The sequence below is a fragment of the Diadema antillarum genome, unplaced genomic scaffold, assembly GCF_040938485.1.
Source record: "Diadema antillarum isolate AM-2024a unplaced genomic scaffold, OU_Dant_1.0 seq00000173_RagTag, whole genome shotgun sequence".
Lineage (NCBI taxonomy): Eukaryota > Metazoa > Echinodermata > Echinoidea > Diadematoida > Diadematidae > Diadema > Diadema antillarum.
Genome location: NW_027271242.1, coordinates 788,191 through 803,295, shown reverse-complemented (window position 1 = coordinate 803,295; position 15,105 = coordinate 788,191). Strand labels below are relative to the sequence as shown.

Below are 15,105 nucleotides of genomic sequence, written 5' to 3'. Positions count from 1 at the left end.
TTGAGAGAGAATGGGAGAGAGAAAAAGTGAGCAGTTACTGTATACACCATATATATCGCGAGTCAAAATTTTCGCGAATCGGGAATTCCCGACGATTTCGCGAGTGGTTAAATTCGCAATCATGGAGTCCTATACTGAACGGAGAAATGTACACACATACGTCTCATCCACATCGGGATCAGAGTCAATATTTTCGCGTGTGTTTGATTTCGCGAATAGCACGTGACCCGCGAAATTCGCGAAATATGTGGCGTATACAGTACTTGGGACATTGAATTTCAGTTTCAAACAATGTTCAGTTTGATTTTGATAAAGAAGAGTAAAATCTCACAATCAGTATACATTACTGTCGGACAGTATAAAGTTATTGAAGTTTAGAGTTTTAACCCCATTTGTGCCAGAGACATTTGACAGCCTGAGTGTGTACAATGCCATGCACTCAAAACACACAAAAGTTGTTAAATTTTATGGTGGGATACTGTATAAGCTGTTATTTTCATGTACAGATATTTTCACGGATGAGGAGGTTACAGACATTTTCACGAGATGTTGTTTTCTCGAATTGACACCAAGGCAATTGTTAGAGCACTATTACCTCAGCACATGGCGACATTTTTGCATGTTGTTAAATTCGCAGTCCGACAGTGATTCACGAAATTTGCAAAAATTAAAGGGATGGTATAGTATTGGTGGAAATGAGGATTGGGCTTTTAACTTTTTGTGAGATATCAAGAAACCACTTATAAAACAGTACAGAGCGTTGCCATTCTAAGAGGAATCCAAAGTTTATTTGATAAAAATTGGTTTTGGAATGACAGAGACATCCAAAAACAAAGTACAGCTATAAAACAAAGCAATCATAATAAAAGATTGGTCTCGCCTTTTATTAAGTTCACTCTGTTTTAGATATCTCAGCCGTTTAAAAAAACAATTATCATCAAATAAATGTTGGATTCATCTTGGAATTACATGCTCTTTCAGATTTCATGAGAGGTTTCTCATCATCTCACCAAAGAAAAAAAAATGTTTAAAACCTGTAGTTAGGTCTCAACCACAAACTATAGTATAGTTTGTGGTTGATTGTATTACAATCCCTCTATAAATCCTCACAAAAATAACAGCATATACACAGTAGCAGATATTCAATTCACAACTCTCCTGATTTAGTCACCATTGCTACATTATTGGAACACAACAAATATTCCATGCTACTATATGTCAAAAAAGGATGTTTAGTGAGGATTTTTGTGTGGGTTAATGGCAGATGTTCATGTCTTTGACATCATCATATCGGCAGAGTTGTTACCTATTATCATTCTTCTGTCAAAACATGTTCATCCCTTAAATTCCAATCTGCTGTATATCATTATAATATATATTAAAAAAATCAGACCTATAATAGGTCTGATATTTTTTTATTTATCAAAACCTCCACCACCATCATACAACTGCTTGTGACATCATCACAGCTTGTCTAATTTGCACAGTGTGTTTTTTTTTCTAATTATTATTCTTTTGTCAAAAAAATGAAGAGAGAAAACTTGGGATGCAATATAAAAGATAAAAACTTGTGATGTTACGGTAAACATGTACAATATAAAGTTGTTCAGTCAGAGAGAGAGAGAAAGAGAGAGAAAGAAAGAAAGGGGGAGGGAGAGACATGTGAGATGGTATAGAAGAGGGAGAATGAAAGGAAGGGGAGAGATGGAAAAAGAGAGGGAGAGGAAGATCATAATCTATGAGAGATGCTAGGAGAGAGAGGAGGGAGGGAATAAATGAAAAAGAGGTATATATCAATATATATGTTGAGAGAGAGGGGGAGAGAGAGGGAGGGAGATAGATCATATGAGAGATGCTAGGAGAGAAAGAGGAGGGAGGGAAGAGATGGACAAAGAGGTACATGTATATATCAATATACTATATGTAGAGAAAGAGAGAGAGATAGATAGATCATAATGAGAGATGCTAGGAGAGAGAGGAGGGAGGGAATAATGAAAAAGAGGTATATATCAATATATATGTTGAGAGAGAGGGGGAGAGAGAGGGAGAGAGATAGATCATATGAGAGATGCTAGGAGAGAGAGAGGAGGGAGGGAAGAGATGGACAAAGAGGTATATATCAATATATATGTAGAGAGAGAGAGAGAGAGGCAGAGGGGGAGAGATAGATCATATGAGAGATGCTAGGAGAGAGAGAGGAGGGAGGGAAGAGATGGACAAAGAGGTGTATATCAATATACTATATGTAGAGAGGGAGAGAGAGAGACAGATCATAATGAGAGATGCTGGGAGAGAGAGAGGAGGGAGGGAAGAAATGGACAAAGAGGTATATGAGAAAGGGAGAGATAGATCATAATGACAGATGCTAGAGAGAGAGAGAGGAGGGAGGGAAGAGATGGACAAAGAGGTATATGTAAATATAAATCGTATGTAGAGAGAGAGGGAGAGGAAGATCATATTATGAGAAATGCCAGGAGAGACTGAGAGAGGGAGAGAGAGGAAAGGCAGAGACGGAAGGAGAGAGAGAGGGAGATGGGAAGAGGAAGATATATGTTAGATGCTAAGAGAGATATATGATTTGATAGAAAGAGAGAACATATAGAGAAAGATAGAGAAAAGGAGATGGGGAGACTATTGACAGACAGACTGAGAGGAGGGAAAGAAAAGAGATGAGAGAGAGGGATAGACAGACTTGAGAATTGCAGTAGAGGGTGGAATTACAAGTCCAGTGACCATAGCAACATGGCCATTGCAGATTTGTTTTGACTGCAATTTTTGATAACTTGTGATGATCGCAAACTATGAAACAGGTCCAGCAGATACTTGCAGACAAAGATACATTAAAAATGGATTATACAGTTTCGGTTGAGGTGGGTATTCAGGTTTCTAGCATTTTTTGATGATGATTTCTTTTTAAAGATATTAGAAACCTCTCATGAAGTATGAAGGAGCATATGATTCTAAGCGAGAAATTCCCAAGTTTATCTGATGAAATTTGGTTTTGAAATGGCTGAGATATCCTAAATAAAGAAATCGTGATAAAAAGTTGGAAACCACCTTTTTATTAGGATTTCTTTGCTTTACTTTGTTTTTTAATATCTCAGCCATTTAAAACCCGATTTTCATCAAATAAACTTTGACTTCCTCTTATGTTGTATGCTTTACATTTGTTTTCATAGATGAGTGGTTTCTAAGTACCTAGCAAAATGTTAAAGGCTGAATTTTTACCTACCAATACTATAATCTCTTTAAGCACAGAAGTGAGGAAAAGACTGGTGGAGAGTCAGGAGATTGGATAGAGTTATGATATAAGCATGATTATGATAAGTTTATGCTTAATGTATAACATGATAAAATGTATTTTATTGATCTTCATAAAGCCTACTGATATATTAGCTATTCTGGTTTTTTGCCAGATTTTTATCTTGCATAATTATGAAAATGACAATCAGGGGCGGATCCAGGAATTCTGTAAGGGGGGGGGGGGGGACGTGATTATTATTTTTGGTGCCACTTCCAGGTTTCATTTCTTTTTTTTAATTTTTATTTCTTTTGCTTTTAACGATAAATAAAGGGGGGGGGGGCGTGCGCCTCTTGCACCCCCCTCTGGATCCGCCACCGACAATGATACATTATAATAGATATGGTGTTGTATGTAAATCTCGAACTTCCTACAGTGATGCCTATATTTTTATGCATGTGTATAGGCCTGTAAGAAAAGTCTGACTTAATACACCATAATGTGCTGAACAGATCAGAATGGCATCAGAGCACAGGCAGGACAAGAATATTGTGACAGATTGTGGCTGCTTTACAATCTTATTGACCTCTTCTTTTTGATGATAAATTTGTGTTCAGAATTACTTTTACCTGAAAAGAGAATGGATAGCAGCTATCCATTCTCTTTTCAGGTAAACTAAGCATGAAAATATACAAAGTAACCGAAAAAAAATAAACACCTAAAAAGGTACATTTTTACATGAGGAGAAACATCATGATAAATGAGAAAGGGTGATATAAATTACTAGTAAAATCTGATAATAGCCATAAACCGCTAACTTATCGAAGAAAATATTTAGAGATGGAGCTTGTAATATTTCATGTCAAACAGTAAGTTCCTTTATAGTGATGATGCTTTCTATAATACATGTACACTGCTGGCAGAATGCTTTCAAAGGTGGGGGGGGGGCACTTCCGGGTTTCATGAGCTAACAAGCAAAAAAAAAAAACACAAAAAAAAAACAAAAAAGGTGAACAGCTCATCTTTCTCATTCCACTTCCAGGTTTCTTCAGCAGACAAGCACAAAAAAAGAAAAAGAAAAAAAGGAGGCCCCCCTCCCCCCCCCCCCCCCCCACGGTTCCGCCGGCCCTGATATGGATATGGGCCTATGTACCAGGCCCTTGCCAATCAAGAGCACAGACTCCAGCTGGGCTGCTAGACTGGATTCCTTTTTTTAGAAGAATCATCTTCAACAAATTGTTTCTCTCAATCCTCCTTGCTTTCCACCCCAGTCACCCTAAAGAAAGAGAGAACGAAAGAAAAATAGAACAAAACGATGGTTGCACAGAAGTACATACATTGCAAAGAAATATTTGCCACGAGTTGAGGTGTAGTAAACAGATATAGAATATACAGTACATAAGGAGGCATATCTGAAATTATACACCGGGTACTTGAGTGCAAAGTGAAATTACAGTCAGTTGACCTGAGTGAGTATAAGGCTGTCTCAAATTTCTTGGTCACTCATCATAGAACAACTAAAGAGAAACTTAAAGAATAGTACATGTAATGAACAGCGAAATGCAAAGAGTAGGAATAGAAACATCTCACAACAACCAATATCCTGGCGAAATCAAGCGTGTTTGTGACTTTTTAGTGGTAAAAAAAAAAGAAAAAAAAAAGGAATGAAAAAAAAAATCCAAAACAATTATTCCAAATTTTATATTTCATATTGGAAGATACCATACCATCCAGCGACGACGATCGCGAGTAGCTGTCTGCTCCACTGATTTCTCTGTAGCTGGCTAGCGCTAGACCCTCAGCCCCGTACCGTGTCTATGTGTGTGTAAGTACTGTACGTGGGCAGACGTATGTAGACGTGCAGCGAGTTAAAGGGACACCAGTCGACAGAAGTGGGGAAAGAGGCTGAAAACGAAGATCATGGATCGAAAATACGATTTTGCAACGTTTCTACTCGTAGTAGGCCTATGTGTCTGTTTCTGCAATGATGTTTCTGCGGCCAGGGACGCCCCAAACAAGTACAATCAGGATATGAACAGAGTGGGTCGGTCGAAATTTCCTGACACGGAAAAGCAGTTTCGATCTCGCCGTGTCGGTCAAGTTTGGGAGAAGGCAATGCGTGTGAGTTTCCTATTGGCCGGTACGCCCCCTCGAACTTGTTGACGGGTTGAGCGATGGCGACAACTTGTTTACCTGTTTCCTAGTGTGTACTGCTGATTGTTCTACAATGGTTTATATACATTAGACTACCAATTTATCTCGGTTAAGCCTGCAATAACTGGTAACTAACACGGCCAAGCCAATCCAAGAATTGATTGGTGGTTTCTTAGCAATGACGGCCTAACTATAACGGCAGTAGGCCCTATTATATGAATGCTAACTTAAGTTATGATCATAGAAGTTCTACCCCTTCCTAACAATTTAGGTCTGTTAGTAACAATTATGTTAGCTAGGAGGAAGAATCAGGGGGCAGATCCCAAGATGAATTAAAGGGAATACAAACCCAAAATGCAATGTGGATTAAATGAAAGCAGCAACATTAGTAGAACACATCAGTGAAAGTTTGAGGAAAATTGGACAATCGATGCAAAAGTTATGAATTTTTAAAGTTTTGGTGTTGGAACCGCTGGATGAGGAGACTACAAGATAACATGCGGGTGTAAGTTCTTGTCTATTTGTATTTTATCTATTTTCATTTTAGCCAATAGTGTGATTGAATTTAATATAAGGGGCTTCATCCCTCAGCCTTTGTCCACGTGCACCCTGCAATTCAACAAAAAGTCCTCTGTATTTGTTTTTCTCAAGTACATTTGTACTTGATGTAACAATTGAACCCATTTTCCCCGATGCAGTACCAGCGCTTTTTGGTCCATTGCAGGTAGGCCCTACTAGTTGCAACTATCCCACAAGTGAATAGAAGTCAACTGTGCTTTCCTTTCAAAACTGCAGATCCTGACCCTAATTCATTATGTTAGCACAACTCCTGATAGTATTAAATTAGAGAATATAAAGTTGTTTTTTATTTCATTATTGTAAAGAAAGATTTCTTTTAGATCCAAACATAGTGGGTGTATGTGAACCTGTAGTGTAAGTCCTTACTACTAGGTTATACGAATATAAAACAGCTGAGAGAGAAAGCCCTATTTTGCCGGACACTAAGAGGCATCTGTGTCAGTAGACATCAATTTAATCAGGGTGTGTGACTAGGTTGCTCAAGAGATCAATATTTCACAAAATATTATAGTCAAATGGTGAAAGCAGTTGTATTTGTCATATATGTGGTAATAGGCCACTGGAAGCAGCATAACATGAAAAATACTGTAAAGTCCAAAGAATGGCATGATATTTGAAATATTTTTTGTCTTTACAAACGAATGCTCTGTTCATTTGACATAAACTAGACATATCTGATCAGTATGCTTCTTGTCACTTTTGACTGGATCTATATTTAGGTGTTAGTGGAAATTTTGATGACTTGCAAAAGTGTTTAGTAGCTGTAATAGGCTCATGATGAATAATATCTGATTAGTTTGAGTGTCACTAGGTGTAACTAACCAAACTTAAATCTTGTCTATTTTAGCAATATTCAAAATACATTTGCTTTTATTTTTTTTTTTTTTCAACAACAGTTGGAGCTTGTTTGTATGATTGACATGTTATCCATCCAATTGTTAATAGATGAGATTGGGAGAGAAGAAACTGGCTGAGCTCCAGAGGGATTTGGAAAGACTGGACACCATGTATGGCAAGATGAAAAAGGACATGTCAAAGAAGGATGTGAGCAATGACATTAATCCAAGGGATGAAGGTGAAATGCTTATTGACCGAAGTCTGAAAGGTTTGTTACTCTGTCTTTTGTTGTTGTTGTTGTTGTTGCTTTGTTTGACCGTATTGTGCTAATTTATTGTCAGAGTGCAAAATGTGGATATCATTTGTTTTTCTCTGTGTGTACCCAAGTCAAGATGCTTGAAGCTATATTCAATCTTTAATAATAATCTTCAAGTTCCAGGAGATACAGATTACTTTGAAATGAACTGCTAGTTTACCTTTTTTGGAATACATATATACAGGTGCACTGATGGATATTGAATATTCATGTATTGATAATGTTTATAGACTATAAGTTTACAGTCCATGCAGAAGAATTAAAGTTTCTACAGTTAGCAGTCTGAAGAAAGTTTCATTATGATGAGCAGCATCAATTAATTTTGATTTGTGATACATGTCATTGTGTACATTGAGGAAGTCATTTAAAAACATGAACTTGAGAGAAACAAAGAGGTATCGGTCACATAAACACTGCAGAGAAGTTTGATTAGTGTGAAGTGAGGTAAGTCTATAGCAGGCGAGAAATGCAGATTCCATTGTAGGGTATAGTCGTTATTTGTGTCCATTCTTTCTTTTTTCGTAAATAGACTGAAAATAATACGCTCATAGTCCTTGAAAGAATATGTGACCCATCCTGCATCACACAGCCAAAAAAAAAAAAAAAAAAAAAATATATATATATATATGTATATAAATGGCCAAACATGGATTTTTAGTTTTTTGAAAAGAGCAGACTCTTAGCTTTAGAATGATGCATGACTCTTTACAAATGGTCTCTCTGAACTTATCTAAATAAGGGAAAGAAAGTGCTTACTCTGGCAGAGTGTTTTCTGTGAAAAGAGGCTTTGGAATTTAAGGTCTATTCAAGTGTTTAGTTCCACCAAGCTGTGTGAGATGCAATGAATGGGACAAAAAACAGGATGTAAAACTCTATTGCAACCATAATGAAGAGATTATCAGATTAAGCTATAATTTTGCACACTTTATTAGCACATTCTATTCATGAATAATTCAAACTTTCAAAGTAGTAGCATCATCCTTTCCATTCTGATAAGAGTTCAAAGTGACAAAGGTGCAAAGGTTTTTTGTAAGAATTGAAAAGGGGCCTCCAAACCAAACCAAATCACGTTTTTCTACAAAAATGTGTTCTAATAAAAAACTGCAAAAAATCACTGTTTCCCATTCCTTTCACAATACTAAACTTTTAGGTGATGCAGAAGAAGAATGGCTCAGAAAATTTACAAAACTAAAGATTGGCCAGGTAGATCTATTTCACCTATCTTGAGTCCTCAGTTAAAATCGGGTTGTGCAATCTTTTTTTTTTTATGCACAGTCACATGTAAAAGAAGTGAACAAATAGAAGAGGATGCAAAGTTCAAATCTTTGAAGTTGATGGTGGAATAGACAAAATTGATGCATTCAGTGTTATTAAGCAAATATGATTTTAACCAAGCTTAAAAGTGGCTAATTTGTTTGAAATACATGTATTTTAAAAGAGAAATTTTGTTTATTTGATCATTTTAGTGCGATAGTCGACACAGTTAATGGAGCCTGGGAATTATTCATGACTCGTTCTTGTGCAGAGTTTTGTGCAAGTTTGGGTTGTATGACATATGCAATGTGTGTTTGTTCTTCTCTCACCAGAGGTCATGAAGAGATATGGCATAGCTGCCAAACTAGCTGATGGCAAGTTTCCTGATACGATGGGCAATCCGTTCACCGATCCAAAAGTTGCCCAGCTGTGGGGTAAAGCCCAGAGAAGTAAGTAATTTGGTGATAGGGAAAAGGTAGGCCTATTGTTCTTGCTGAGGGAAAGAGAAACGACATCAACAAAAGTTCTGGAAGACTTTGTTTGGTGTACTGTTGCCTGTTTTGCAGTTTAATGATGGAAATATATGTTCAGAATCATAAAGAAGTGATGCAAATCCTATAAAGCGATGTAGGTTAAAGTGACAACATAGTCCTCGGAAGGGCTCAAACATCATCTTCCACCATTGAACACAACTTTTATTCCTGAAGTGCCCTTGTCATTCAGTGGTACGTAAGTATGGGGAATGTGACCTGATGATCAATCGTACCCTAGCAATCACATAATATATTATGAAGTATGTTTTCTATTCCAACACACAGATTCATATAAGGCATCTTATGATTGTTGAGGGATTATTTTTTTTAAATATTTGACTTACTATTAAGTGGTTTACTTCTCTCTGATGTCCTTAAGGTAAAATGTTTGCAGAGGATGAACTGGCAGAACTGAAGGAAGAGCTACTTAGTCACCAAGAAAAGCTGGAAAGTTTCAACTCCAAGATGGATACCCTGCACGGCCCAGGTCAGTGTACCCTCTACAAACAAAACGCAAGCCAGCAATACGTAAACAGCAAACAACCAATTAGCACTGTGATCCAAATCCACAAAATCTTGAGATTGTTTCAGAATTATAGCAGTAATTTGAGAAATAGCACAATAATTTGAACTGCGGTGAGTGCCTGAATACTAGAGCAAAGTATCTCGAGATTTTTTATCCTATCATTCAAAACACACATCACACATCATTTTGGTAAATTTCAGGCATTCACAGTTGTTGTCAGATTATCATGATGGCCAGTTACTGGGATGTTTCTGTCTGACATCATGACCAGGAGCAAAAAATTCTTGGTATCTGGATCGCGATTGACATCCCACTATTTTGTCTTAGGGAATGACACTGGTGTCCATGTGTCTTTTCCTTGAAAGATCGTGACAAGAAACGCGGCAACATCCACCCAGACGAGGTGCACGCCATGCGTGGCAGGGAGGTGGAACTGAAGCTGATGCATCGCGACATCTCCCGTGACTTTCAGCGCCTGTCAGCCAAGACGATGCCGGAGGATGAGCGTGGACCGTTCACGGAGCACCGCGTCATCACCCTCTGGAAGGAGGCAAAGAAGCAGGACTTTACTGAGGAAGAGATGGCAGCTATACAGGTACATCAGGGAATAATTTTCCTGGTATCGCATAGCAATTTGCTGAGCAGTTTGGTATTACTGCTATTCAAAATGTCATTTGTTTAGCAATTTCATTACATAGAATTGTACACAGTTTCGTTTTAATAAAATATATCCATCAACTATTATTGCTATTTTGTTTTGAGAAGGAAGATTTTTCACTGTACATTCCTCAACCATGACAAATCCTGCATGAGACCAAGTAGGAGAAATCCTAAATAAGTGTTGTATGTGCATTAATCTTTATAGCTTGAGTTTAATCCTGGTCATTAAAATGGTTACAGAGAAATTGCATAGAATAATTCACTTTGTATCATAGACTACATGTTTCTGTTTTGTTGGTTATTGAGGTGTGTGTTGATTACCAGGAATTTTCAAAAATTGATATTTGAAGCTTATATATTTGTGTGTGACACTGCAACTCTCTTCTCATAGATTTATGACCATTTTGAAATACAAGCAATGCATGTAATGTGCTTGCAACTGATTGACGTATTGCCCTTCATCAAAGTAAAGAAGCACCGATTATGAAGTATACATACTCCGGTTACACTCTATCCAACACTCGCCTGATTGCTAGACAAGCGGAGTATCCACTAGACAACCCAGCTCTCACCTGACAGCCAGTGCTAGTTCATATCCTTTGTATGGTTTTGCATATTTGCATATTGCATATTTATACAACTCATTGACATGAATGATTGGTTTGAGTCCAATCCAAGTATGTATGCCCATGATTTTTCGTTGTGGCTACTACTAAATTCTGAATAATCGATGATTACCCACGCCGATGAAAATCGGCAGGGGGTTATGTAAAGGGTTCCGTATGTTTGTTTGTTTGTTTGTTTGTTTGTTTGTTTGTTTGTTTTTTTGTTTGTTTGTTTGTTTGTTTGTTTGTTTGTTTGTGTACAAGATAACAAGAGAACGGGTAAACGGATTTGCACGAAATGTTCAGGGAATGTTTGGATAATGACAGGAAAGAATCGATTAGATTTTGGTGATAATCGGTTGACCCTTGCAAATTCTGTGTGACCTTGAAGTTTTGACCCCATGGTATAGTGACCATTCCGAAAATTTCCCGTTTCTCACTTTGCGATTTTCCGCTACCATACGAAGACATAAACTCCCCAACGATCCGACTTCGCTGCTCAAATGTTCGTAAGAATTCCGAAATTTACGTTTAGGCCTATTTGAGGGACTATGTCCTTCTAGATTTATGAAAGTTCGTTCTCCGTCATCACAAACTGGCCCGTATTTTGATGATTTTTCAAATTAACATTGATTGTTTTTTTCGTTGGAGGAGCATTTTGCTCGGTCGCAGTCACACTGCACGATATGCGTGCTCAATGTCAATGCGTGTGCAAGGCCGCTGAAAATGCATCGCGCTCTACACTGTTGGTGCAAAATTGCACCGGGGACGTTGCGGCGCTCGTTGGTGGCCGAATACTGGTGCAGTAGACATTTGCATTCAACCCTTGCATTGAATAATTCCCGTAGACACTAATCAAAGGGGTAATTGCCTAGGGGGTACGTAAATTTTGTTTTTCTTTTTTGCTTTTGTGGATACCATCAAAGATCGTACACTCATACGACCTTTGATATTTGATGATTTTTCAAATCAACATTGATTGTTTTTTTCGTTGGAGGAGCATTTTGCTCGGTCGCAGTCACACTGCACGATATGCGTGCTCAATGTCAATGCGTGTGCAAGGCCGCTGAAAATGCATCGCGCTCTACACTGTTGGTGCAAAATTGCACCGGCGACGTTGCGGCGCTCGTTGGTGGCCGAATACTGGTGCAGTAGACATTTGCATTCAACCCTTGCATTGAATAATTCCCGTAGACACTAATCATAGGGGTAATTGCCTAGGGGGTACGTAAATTTTGTTTTTCTTTTTTGCTTTTGTGGATACCATCAAAGATCGTACACTCATACGACCTTTGATATCATCACACTCTCGGCATGCTATAATCAAAATATCCCGCAAGAAAACGGCGTATTTCTCGATTTTTAGCGCTTTTTCCGCGACCCGTCGCGTAGACAATACTCTTAAAACTGGACTTAATTCGCGCGCGCTTGGAAAAGTTCCGATTCTGCACTTTTGACGGTGGAATTTGGGATTTTCGATGGATTTTTGGAGGAGACTTAAGGACTTTCCTGTACGTGAATGAGTGTTAATACCGTATGTGTAATTATGTGATTTGCGTGTGATGTGACTGTAGAACCAAAGATCGTACACTTCAGTGTACGATCTTTGGTAGAACTCACTGGCTGGTGATAAAGCACACTGGCAATTAAGTGGCCGAATTCTGGTAGATGACCGAATGCACATTATGTTTACCCCGACTTTGTACTTAGGCGTGGGTCTGCCGCCTTTGACGGCCCCTCTCTAGTTATTTATGTCGATGAAGGGCAAGTTGTCAATCAGTTGCAATAGAAACAGCTTGACACGTGTCCATCTCCCTACTTCCAGGAGGAGCTGGCGGCGTTCGAAGGGAAGATCCTCAAGCACGAGATGGCCCAGAAGGCTGCACTGGAGGCTGAGATGGACCACCGCAAGTCCCTGCAGGGCAAGCCTGGGGAGAAGCCCAGGATGCCAGAGCCCAGGGAGCTCCACAATAAGGCGAGGGACCTGGGACAGGAGGTACATGCAGTGCTCTCCCCTACTTTTCCCTTCAACCCCCCCCCCCCCCATTTTTTCAATGATTTTTAACTTCATTTCAAAATAGGAGTAGATAATTACACCTTGAGATATTTTCTGTTGGTTAAAAAAAGGCATTTTTTAAATGTTGATGAAAACCTTGGGTGTAGGGCTTTGCCATATTTTCTAGTCGCATTAACACCTCTCATTTGTGAGTGATATACAGATATATATTTGTATATATATTTATTCAAGTGTACTTAAAACATCTTTGAAATGCCTATCCTTTTTAAGCCTCCCCCATACAAACTTGCACAACTCTGCAAACATTTTGATTGGCCTACATTTTGTGGCATATAGTACTGCAAATATGTGGGTTTTAGTCATGATAAGAGAGAGTAAATCGGGAATTGATTTACATAACACTTACAGTGTACTTGTCCAGAGTATGAAACTAGAGAGGATCTTGGTTTCAACAATTAAATTTCAACAACAAAATTAGGAAAAGTAAAATCATCGTGAAATATTTAGCATAACAGTTTATGACCTATGCCAGTCATGAAAGCATACTGTGTAGTGAGTGCTGAATCATTTCATGCTCTCTTTCTGCTCAGGTACATTCAACAATGAAAGACCTTCGCCAGCGCATCACAGAGGGTAAATGGAGGGAGGAGCTGTAACCAAAGCGTGCCAGCTCCAGACTAATTCTCACCAAGTGCTATATATTGTGTCTCCTTGTCTTTCACTACCATAGGCCATAAACCTGTCACTGGTCCCATCCATCACTTGCCCATCCCCCATCCCCCTCAGATCCCCCACTTGTTCCCAATACTTATCTCAGTAGGAAGATTTCCATGCCCATATTATTGCAAAGATCATGCACCGAGTTTGAATTACTACAAAACTGAAACTTTGAGGAATGATGGGTCCATTTTTCAATTCATGCGGTACTAAAAAGTGATTATTAGCATTTTCTTGTTTTCATTTGTTTGTGTTGTCTTGTTTTGTTTTTTGTTTGTTTGTTTGTTTGTTTGTTTTTGGGGGAAGTTTTCTGTATTAATGTTTTTAAAATCTTCACAAATTTCTATGTAATCACCCACATTAACGTGACTAGTTTTCATGTTGCTTGAATCAACTTATGGGACTCCCAAAGTTGGAATGTGCTGTCTTGTAATTTTTTTTTTAATTAATGACTTAACCCTTCGGTGTGCCATTATCTCAAGATTGTTGTTGCTTCTGTGTTGGTGGTATAAAAACCTATTCCCAATTACTTGTTGTTTGTTTGTGGCCATCCCTACTAGTGTGTATTACCCACTAGTCGGAACCAAAGAATTTTCATATTTTTTTAATAACTCATTTTCAGCAAGTGAAATTTTATACCTCTGAGGCTTGCTGTGGCTGGACAATTAGAAGATCACCTCTTAAAGGGATGGTGTAGTATTGGTTGAGATGAGGATTCAGCTTTAAACCTTTTGCGAGATACTTAAAAACCAGTTTATAAAATGTTAAAGAACATACAATTCTAAGAGGAATTCAAAATGTATGTGATGAAAATTGGTTTAGAGTGGCTGAGATATCCAAAAGAAAAAGAAAGTAAAACAAAGCGATCCTAAATAAAAGGTGGGTCCCACCTTTTATTAGGATCCCTTTGTTTTTGGATATCCCAACCATTTCAAAACCAATTTTTCATCAAATAAACGTTGAATTCCCCTTAGAATTGTACACTCTTTCATATTTCATAAGAGGTTTCTCATCATCTCAAAAAATGACCATGAAAAAATGTTGGAAACCTGAAACCCCATCTCAACCAAAACTACACCAGCCCTTTAACATTTTATTGTAAAAAGTTCAAAAAAAGTATTGAGAAACACCATGACAGTGTGATTATATGTTGGCAGAAGTCAACACTGTATTCCAGATATGTCTTCGAAGAACATTTTTAAGTCAAATGAAAGTGAGACAAATCAGGCCAATGCTATCGTTGAAATCATTAAAGGCGAAAGGCATCAGTATCATCTAATGTAATAAGTTCCTAAGTGTAGAAAAAAAAATCTTCAACAAGATGAAAGGGTGTCTACACACAGTTCCAATGTTTTTCCTTTAAAGAAGAATACTTCGATTGTCCCTTATTATCACTTTTCAAAAGTGACTTATACTTTTACCAGGTACTTCTTTTGCCAACTGGGTTGCATTTCTGTGTGCCCAATTATCGTATGAAGGCTGCTTTGATTTTTATCTTTGTTATATTATGGTATTTGCATATGTGACCTGCTACAAGAAAAGCATCCGAAAGGCGAGGGAGGACAATTTTCTGAAAATGACATGACATTATTCCCTTACTCTTCTACTTTGATTTTATATCTAACACAACTCATAAAAGTACTCGGTTGCGGAGATATTGATGATT

General features: G+C 38.0%; 1 protein-coding gene across 1 annotated transcript; it reads left to right on the top strand.

The window, feature by feature from the left end:
• Nucleotides 1-5,104: 5,104 nt before the first annotated feature.
• LOC139728333 (alpha-2-macroglobulin receptor-associated protein-like) lies at nucleotides 5,105-13,566 on the top strand. Its single transcript, XM_071639277.1, has 7 exons — nucleotides 5,105-5,362; nucleotides 6,920-7,079; nucleotides 8,714-8,830; nucleotides 9,294-9,401; nucleotides 9,806-10,035; nucleotides 12,531-12,701; nucleotides 13,313-13,566. Exons 1-7 carry the CDS (start codon nucleotides 5,162-5,164, stop codon nucleotides 13,376-13,378), a joined length of 1,053 nt encoding a protein of 350 aa, XP_071495378.1. The 5' UTR covers nucleotides 5,105-5,161; the 3' UTR covers nucleotides 13,379-13,566.
• Nucleotides 13,567-15,105: the final 1,539 nt, after the last annotated feature.